The 10,110-nt window shown below is 34.0% G+C and overlaps 1 protein-coding gene across 2 annotated transcripts in view; it reads left to right on the top strand.

The window, feature by feature from the left end:
- LOC121410834 (aspartate aminotransferase-like) overlaps window positions 1-8,481 on the top strand; it is a 29,215-nt gene extending 20,734 nt beyond the window's left edge. For both annotated transcript variants that reach the window (XM_041603151.1, XM_041603152.1), the window contains exons 9-13: window positions 1,730-1,843; window positions 2,430-2,512; window positions 2,998-3,151; window positions 6,396-6,569; window positions 7,477-8,481. In XM_041603151.1, coding sequence (XP_041459085.1) covers window positions 1,730-1,843; window positions 2,430-2,512; window positions 2,998-3,151; window positions 6,396-6,569; window positions 7,477-7,521 — 570 coding nt within the window. In that variant the 3' untranslated portion in view covers window positions 7,522-8,481. The remainder of the gene's footprint in view (window positions 1-1,729; window positions 1,844-2,429; window positions 2,513-2,997; window positions 3,152-6,395; window positions 6,570-7,476) is intronic.
- Window positions 8,482-10,110: the final 1,629 nt, after the last annotated feature.

A 10,110-nucleotide genomic window follows, 5' to 3' on the forward strand; every position in this document is an offset into this window, starting at 1 on the left:
GCTTTTCCGACGGCGGCGGCGTCAACACCAAATCTTAACCGAAGGTTAAGTTTTTGAAAGGACAGCATAACTTTGAAAGTAAATGGACCTAGTTCATGCAACTTGGCCATAAGGTTAATCAAGTATTACTGATCATCCTGCCTTAGTTTCAGGTCATATGACCAAGGTCAAAGGCCATTTAGGGTCAATGAACTTAATACCATGTTGGGGAATCGGCATCAAAATCTTAACCTAATGTTAAGTTTTTGAAATGTCATCATATCTAAGAAAATATATGAACCTAGTTCATGAAACTTGGACATAAGGTTGATCAAGTATCACTAAAATCCTGTGTGAGTTTCAGGTCACATGATCAAGGTCAAAGGTCATGTAAGGTCAATGAACTTTCGCCAAATTGAGGGTATTTGTTGAATTAACATAACTTTGAAAGTTTATTGGTCTAGTTCATAAAACTTGGACATAAGATTAATCAAGTATCACTGAACATCCTTTGCAAATTTTAGGTCACATGACCAATGTCAAAGGTCAATGAACTTTGGCAATATGGGGGGTATCTGTTGAATTACCATAATAACTTTGAAAGTTTATGGATCTGATTCATTAAACTTCGACATAAGAGTAATTAAGTATCTTTGAAGATCTAGTCAAAGTTTCAGGTCACATGACCAATGTCAAAGGTCATTTAAGTTCATTGAACTTTGGCCATTTTAGAGGGAATTATTAGATTGCTGTCATAACTTTCAAAGTTTATAGATATAGTGTATAAAATGTGGATATAGGGGTAATCAAGTATCACTGACAAGTCTTAGGTCACATGATCAATGTAAAATGTCAATGAACGTAGTATTGTATCATTATATGAATGGTGTTTTTGTGAATAATTATTTTATAGTAGTTTTCAAAGTCAACAGTGCTACCATATTGAATCGTGTGATGCAGGTGAGACCGCCAAAGGCATTCCACTTGTTTCTCTCTCTGCTTCTTCCTCCTCTTCTCCCCACCCCCATCATCTCTACACTCCCTCGCATGATATTGATTTCACAATTCCAATAAAATTCCAACTCGCATGTTTAGTCTTCCCTGATATTTAATAGCCAATTTACTTGGACATACATGGACAACTCGCCCATTACCTATACAGTGAAACAACAGTGTATGAAACTTGTCGGAAAATATTGACATTTTAGTAAGATATATAGGGAAAGATGTTTAAAATAAACATAGAAGTTTAGTATTGGATCATTTTACAAACATATCTGAAATGGTTTGAGAGAAGGGAAATGCAATATATATAAACCTTCAAGATTCATTGGAGGATTCATAAGTTACTTACATAATACATGCGCCTGGGTCAACCAATACTTTACCTTGTTGGCCTGGCTATACCTCATTATTGTTCCCTAGCGCAGGGAAGAATAAGTATTAATCAATAGCCATACATGTGTAACCCACATTCCCCTGCTCGCATGTATTATAAAACTCACAAATTAATGGGGTGTAGATTGTTATACTTGATGTTACATTTTTAGTTCAGAGGGTATTGATGACATTACATTTTGTCTCCTTGTTTGAAAGCAAAAGAGTTCGAGTCTGATGATGCACGTTACTTTAGAAATGTAATCAATTGAGCACTCTACAGAGTGGATTTGGTGCTTTATAAGTCACATTATTATTATTTTTATTATTATTATCATCATCATCATTATCTTTTCTTAACCTTACCTTCCAGCTAGGTTACAGTATCTATCCACCAGAATTGAAGGTTTTACACAAGGCTGTACGCAGTGCTGCAAGTCACACTTATTCATGTGCCTCAGGACCTGTACAACATGCAGCTGTTTGGGTGAGTCCATGCATTTTCTCATTGAGAGGACAACTTTAATCTCATCTATATTTTGGGGGAAAGCTAGATTTGATGGTCAAATAAGTTTGTGACAATGGTAGAGGCATACATTTTAAAGTTTGCTGTCTAGAACCTTGATTTGTAAGATAATTGAGAGGTCAGTGTGCTTTTTTATATCTCAGAATCTAAGTCCCCTCCACTCACTCTCTCAATTTTGAATAAAGAATGAGTAAAAGTAGTAATAATAGTTTATTTTCTTAATGGTAATATTAACAGCAACATGCTTATTCTCCAAATAGTCATGCTAATATACCTGGGACTCACCTGACTGGGACAAAATACCATCTTGAAATCTATGAAAGCCCTATATGCAGGCGTTACTCTATCTTTTGTTGTCATTATTTTCTCATTTTACTCTTTACATATATTTTTACAAGTTGAATTTGCATTGTTCTAGTATGTTTATTTTGTGATTGGTTGAATTGAAAAGTGATATTTCTCCTGGTTGCATTGAATAAATAAATAAATTAATTTTTACTTCTCTGATAATCATCTTGATGTTTTTCCTCCTTGATTTATTTCCTAGCTCTTTCGTTTTGATGAGGAGTGTGAGAGATATGTGTATCACACATCAAAGATCCTTCAGGCTGTAGCTGCATTCTGTCACAGGTTAGAAAACTATAATACTGGCTTACTTTTACATTTTAGATTATTCTTAAATTCTTCCTTGAATTCAGAGAAAATATGTTGATTTCTTAGAAAGTTTGGCAACATAACACTATTACTTTTATTGGTCTGCTGTATTACTCATAATTGTTTTTCCATAATTGTCTGAAATTGTTATTGATAATAATGAAAAAAAATAATGATAACGATGGATGATAATGATTTACAGCACTTTTCAGCCATAAACAAGCATATAAAGTCCTCCAAAGAAATTTTGTAGTTAAATGAGACTTCTAAGGTCTTGTGTATCTTCTCACCAAATGCTGATAATCTTGTTTCCTTGATGACAATTCAAGAGACATGTGGTGTATAAAAGGGGATGAGAGGGGAGTAATACAGAAAATGTGCCATAATGCACCAATTGTGAAGGGGAAAAAAATCAGTTGTGATATAGAGGTTTTCACTTATGTGCCTTTCTGGGATTACAGAGAGTTGACATCTGTTGGAGTGAAAGCAATCATGCCAAGAGGAGGATTCTATATCTTTCCTGATTTTGAGGTGATACGTGAGGCCCTGGCAAGGAGAAACATCACAACTGGTGAAGCCATGTGCAAGGCACTGTTAGAGGAAGCAGATGTAGCTGTGAGTGCAGTAATAATAACAATATTCAAGAGACATTTTTAAAAGGTGCTATATGGATATTGAATTAGCTCATCTGGCCCCAGGCTAAGGGCCGTATGCCGTTGCGTGGCATCCGTCTTCCGTTATCTGTCGTCCGTCCACAATTTTGAAATGCTTCTTTGTCATTCAAGTCCGATTTCAATTCTGTTTGCTTTATATGATGGCACTAGGTGGGGATTCAAAACTTCTGCACAGAAATTTGAAACTCATTAAATATATGCTTATTGATGCACATCACAAAAAATGCTTTTTTGTTGACCGATTTTGATTTTTTTTTTGCTTCCTCCTGGTAGAGCTTCATGAGGTTCACCAAAGTTGTTCACAGAATTTTGAAATTTTAACTATAAAAATTTATATGCTAATAATGAATGCAAAATTGATTATGCATATTTTAAAAATTCAAATAGCTTCTTTTTTGTCTCGCCCACCAGAGGTGAAGGCGTGACTTAGGGATCAAAATGTTGTCCGTCCGTCACAAATCTAATGACACATAACTCCACAACTGTAAGTCCCTTTTCAACCAAACTTGGATGGTCGATGGACTTGGGAGATCTGCATTTTATGCTGCAGTCAGAGGTCACATGGTAAGGTCAAAGGTCAATTTCAGGTCAATGTTACGGTTTACATGCAAGACTCTTATGACACCTAACTCCATAACCATAAGTCGCTTTTCAACCAAACTTGGATGGTAGATGGACTTGGGGGACCTGAAATGTTATGCTGCAGTAGGAGGTCACATGATAAGGTCAAAGGTCATTTTCAGGTCAACGTTAAAGTTTACATGCAAGACTCTCTTATGACACCTAACTCCACAACCGTAAGTCACTTTTCAGCCAAACTTGGATGGTGGATGGACTATGGGGACCTGCATGCTATGCTGCCGTTGGAGGTCACATGATATGGTCAAAGGTCACTTTTAGGTCAACATTAAAGTTTATATGAAAGACTCTTATGACAACTAAATGCGCAACCGTAAGTCACTTTTCAACAAAATTTGGATGGTAGATGTACTTACATGTAGGCGACCTGCATCTTTTGCTGCAGTGGGAGGTCACATGGTAAGGTCAAAGGTCATTTTCAGGTCAACATTGAAGTTTACGTGCAAGCCTCTTATGTCAAGTGTTATTCCATCCCAGTCATTTCACAATGAAGTTATGATACAATTCTGTTGCCTGCCCTTGCAAATCACGATATTTATATAATATTGACTGGCCTTGAGGGAGATACCAAATATATTTCCCCAACTAGTCTCATATTGCCCCGAGTCGAAGACGAGGGCAATATGGGTCTAGTGAGGGAAATATTCTTGGTATCTCCCGAAAGTAACGCCAGTCAATATTATAATTATTACTACCTGTTCAACTCTTTCTGGTACATTAAATAAACATATTGATAGATTATATAACTAAATTGTTGGACTTACCTTGGTCAAGCCTCTAGTGTCAATTCTGCACTTTACCATTATGACGTACTTACAAGCGCCCGGATCCAGCGTTGTCTTTATTATGACGTATATTGTTGATGCGCGGATCCTTATGAAGCATATCTCTTTATACACATCCACAAATGCGCTGGGGATTGATGAGCTCGGAATACGGAAATTATGGACCGCTAATTATTGTACGTAGGTGCAGTAGGAAAATTACTCTTTTCGGGGAGGAGGGGTGTACGAATATCATGGTCACTCGTCATTCGGCTGATCACTGACCGAGCCATTGTGACGTAGTGTATGTTGAGTTAATCAGTTAGACAGACAAAATACGCGTTTATATCATGTCTCCATGAGACACATAATTGCTTTTGCCTTGTTATTTGTTAACGATTTTGATTTTTTTCTTCCTTCTGGTTCACCAAACTTCTCCACAGAATTTTGAAATTTTAACTAGAAAATTATTTATGCTAATTTATTCACATCACAAAATAATCACAAAAAATGCTTCTTTATTTGTTAACCAATTTTGATTTTTTTTCATCCATCTGGTAGAGCTACATGAATGGTCACCAAACATCCAAATATAAGTTTGAAATTTTGACTAGATAACTTCATGCCAATTTATTCATAAATCACAAAAAATGCTTTTTCTCCTTCATTTGTTGATCAATTTCAATTTTGTATGCTTTACATGAAAGCTCTAGGTGGGGATACAAAATTCTACACAGAATTTTGAAACTCATTAGATATGCTAATTAATGCATATATTTCAAAACTCACAAATTATGCTTATTTCATTGAAATGACATTTTGAAGTTTTTCCTACTTTCACAAAACAGTTACACATTCCGGTTGGTATGCAAATGAGACTGATGACGTTGTCCACTCACTATTTTTTTTTTATTATATGAAATATTCTAATTTTCTCCTCATTGTCAAGTGAAACAATGAGTAATTCCTCCCTGAACATGTGGAAATAGCATTGTTTAATACTAGATTGTTCAGTCAAGTTGGTCCTTATTGTCAAATCTGTAAAAAAATAAATATTGTATAATTCAAACAATAAAAAAAAAAAAAAGTGAGTGAGGAACATAGACTGTCTCATTTGTATGTCAAAGATTTATGCATATTACTGATTTGTGAAAAATAAGCGAAACTTTAGAATGTCATAACTTTCTTATTTTACATTAGGCTACTAGTAGTTTGATTTTATATTTATTCAAATCAACCTTTTTCTGTGATGGATTAGGCCTTTAAGGGAACTAACGCATCGAATGGGAATTGAACCTGGGTTACCTGACTTGAAACCTCTGCTCTTCTGACTGATCTGTCACTGAGCTAGCACACCTCATTTCAATCTTGACCAAGTGAGGGAGCCATTGCTTAAATAATTAAATGAAGTAAAGCATATTACTTCTACTCTACCCTGTTGACAGGATTGCTATTAAAGTATTAACTATTCTCTAATCTTTCTTTGTTATAGATTATTGGTAAAATTTTTGTATTCACAACATTTAAAGAATATATTTGACAAACCAGTTTGTGTTGCATAGTATGATGAGACTACAATGATCAATTTTTCCATTCTAGTTAAGGAACAGGATCAGTTTTGGCAGTTCATGACCCAAGCCAGCCTTTGCAGGTGTGGCATAATGATGTTAAGATTGCAATAGTGCAACATTCGAATTTTAGATGTATATATATATATCATTCAACTTTAATTAATGACCTCTCTACAAGCAAATTTCTTAAACTGTAATCTTTCTCTCGTAGGTTATGTCTGGTGGTCCAGCCTTCCTTCGTCCTGATGATGAGTTCACTGTGCGCCTCTGCTACATCAACTTTGATGGTGCCTTTGCTCTTAAGGCTAGTCAACAACATTCTGATGAACCAATCACAGATGACTTCTTAAATCTGTATTGCAAACCTGTTGTTGAAGGCATCCTGGTAAGTTTGGGTCTCAATTTGCTGTAAAGACAAACAACAATCATTTTTAAAAGCTAGCTAAATTTTTTTATAGATAGTTATTGCAATATTTGCGAAAATTTTTTTTATTGACAATAGGCATTACAAAATGGCAATTGTATGTTGCAAGTGTTTATGCCTGGTTTCACATGGATATTAGATCAAATTTCAATATTTTAGGATGAGGCAAATTTCTTTAGGGCATAATTCATTAATTACCTTACAAATAGTGTATTTTATAAAGGGGCATCCAAAATTTCAAGGCCCATAATAAGGGCATTGAAGCAAGTTAAATGGGCATTCACAGCTTTTGGTGGTTATTATGGCCTTGAATACTTCTATTGCATTTTCAAAGGGTATGATGCAAAGTCAACACTAATGCAAGTTAGACTACCTGGGACACTCCACTTGTTTAGAGAGCATTGTTTCCTTTTTTTATGATTCAATTGTTCTGATGTTGAATGCCTGGTGGTTCTTGTCAATGAGAAAAGCTATCATTTCATCCATAAAAAATAACAAAACACTATAATTCCTCAGCTTTGCTTTGGGAATCCAAACCATCACCAAGGAAATGATAGTTTTGTCCCTTCACTTTTACCAATGGTAATTATTTATTTACTATTACAGTGAGTGATTGTGGTGGGGATGTTCATTAAAGGAGTATTTTATGTTATGAAATAGTCAAATGGAATATCTGTTCTAAGTCATTTTCAGTTTGATGTTGAATGTAAATAAAGTCACCTTCTGGTTTCAGTGTACTGGATGAGACCAGCCATTACATGTACTTCCTCTGTGGTAATAATGTAAATAATGTATCTTTCCCCGGCTTTGTGATTAATTCAAAGTAAGCTGATTTCATCTTTTTAATTTTTGTTTCATTTTCAATCAGGCCATTAAGAACTGGGTTCAGAAGCAACTTGAGAGTGGCAAGTAGTGTAGACTCAATGTCATGTGATTTTTATTCAAGTTTATCATAGCAGGTTAATGATGATTACAAACAAATGCTCCAATCACCTGTAAATATTATGTGTGATTGGAGTGCTTGATTACTCTAATATTATATCTTCTGTCATATTTTTGTTATAGTTACCTACATACATGTAGATACCTTATGAAGTCTGACTGCAGGCATATAATGCATATATTTAGTTCTAGAGTTACTCTCTTTCAGAAGGCTGGTGTATCTTGATTGAAATTTAGAATTAAAAAAATGTAGAAATATTTTTGTATCATGATATTTTGTTTAAAAGCCATCAAAATATGTATATCTATCATATATCTTAAAAGGTCAAGAAAAGTATACAAGGAGGTGGGAACTTTCCACATATATGTCACAACTTTTCTTCTTTATTTTATATTTTCATCACTCTCATCAAAGAAGTTCAGTAACTTTGATCTTACATATTATCAAAAGGACTCAATAGATTTTAACAAGAAAATTAATTTGAATATTTGCAACTTTAATTAATGCAATCGATTAGAAAAAATGTGAATTTTGTATTATTGGCTCATCGATTTGGAAACACAGCCATAATCACTTTTCCATAAAATGAGGCAAACTTTAAAATGTGATTTTTAAATCCTTTTTGTGCCGAGTGATATTTCAATATTATCAAAATTATGCAATATTGGATAATAGTTTGATGATTATGAAAAGTTGATCACTATTTAATGACCAAAATGGTGTTCTGTGTTATTTTAAACCAATTTAATATTGGTTCCCAAATGCCTGCATTTCATGGAAAGCACTGATTAAAGCCTTACTTTCATTTCCTCTCTTCCCTGCTCTCATGGAATTTGAGCTCATAATGAAATATATGATGAATTTTCAGACTCTGATATATATCGTGTTATGGGCAATATTTTGCTCGCAATAATTGACTAACATCAAAATCAACCAGCACTAATCTTATTTTAACTCATCTTATAACTCATTGTATCAAACATTTTTCTCATTCTTTTTAAGTTTTACTTAACTTGTATATAATGACTAGTACCTCTTAAAGGAAAACCTTATAAAATCAGTTTTATGTGTATCTCTAATCTTAAGTTCCTCTGCCTCTTGGTAAAACTAGATTTGTGGATGTTTATACCAGGAACAAGTAGACCTACTTATCTCATTCCACCTACATGTATATGCAGTGGCACTTGTAACCTTCTATGCTGTACTATTCTCTGAAGAAAATCCAATGCCAGTAAAAGGAATCAAATTTAATTGATGTCTTACATGGTGTATTTTTGTTAAATCATGTAATAAAGTTATTGTAGAATTACTACCTCTATGAGGTGAGCAACCCAAATAAGTGGGACATTTCACCCCTTTCTACAATAATCTTTCAAAAACTTTACCTTGTAACAAAGCCAAATTTTTCATAAATATTGTAGTTAAGATTTACCACCTAAAGGACAAGTCTACCCAACAAAAATTTGATTTGAATAAAAAGAGAAAAATCCAACAAGCAAAACATTGAAAATTTCATAAAAATCGGATGTAAAATAAGAAAGTTATGACAGTTTAAAGTTTCACAAAACATTTATATGTACATCCTGGTCAGTATGCAAATGAGGGGACTGATGACATCACTCACCATTTCTTTTGTATTTTATTGTATGAAATATGGAATATTCTAATTTTCTCATCATTGTCCTGTGAAAAAGAGTTTTATTCCTCCCTGAAAATGTGGCATTACCATTGTTATAACATTTTATGGTTCAGTTAATTTGGTCCTTGATGTCAAATTGGTAAAAATTGAAATATTGTATAATTCTAACAATAAAAAAACAAAAGAAATAGTGAGTGATGGACATCATCAACTCTCTAATTTGCATACCACTGAGTTGTGCATATAACTGTTTTGTGAAAAATAAGCGAAACTTTACATCCAATTTTGATCAAATTTTCAGCATTATGCTTGTTTGATTTTTCTCTATTTATTCAAATCAACATTTTTCTCGGGTGGACTTGACCTTTAAGTTTTCATGCAGGTCTCATTACGAATTCATGTTGGGGTTATGACAACGGGAGTGAGGGGGCTTTCACAATCGCTCTTGCGATCATTTGCGTTCATTTGGTCACAATATATGTTGCACACGGTTTTAAGCAGTCGCACCACCAATTGTGAGAGGGGCTTAAGCTGGTACACCCATAGAAATACATTAAAAAAAACCCAGATGAACAAAGATGGAGCAATCATTGCATTACTGTTCCAGTTTACCACAAATGTTCAAATTTCTACTGTGTGAGTAACAAATGAAACGTTTACACCCCACAAACCCCCAATTTAAGGAAACATCATTATTTTATATGGCCTTAAAGAGTATGATCTCCCAAATAATTTGATACCATATTTATGTGGTATGTGTTAACTCTTAACAGAATCCAGATGCCATTGATGTCATAATCCTACAAGGGTTGCATTAAATCCCTTTCAAAATACTTTTTCAGTAATTTACATTGTAATTGTCTAATGAACACTTTTTTCAGCATCAATTCTCAAGTTAATTTCATTGAAAAGGGATTAGC

The sequence above is a fragment of the Lytechinus variegatus genome, chromosome 3, assembly GCF_018143015.1.
Source record: "Lytechinus variegatus isolate NC3 chromosome 3, Lvar_3.0, whole genome shotgun sequence".
Classification (NCBI taxonomy): Eukaryota; Metazoa; Echinodermata; class Echinoidea; order Temnopleuroida; family Toxopneustidae; genus Lytechinus; species Lytechinus variegatus.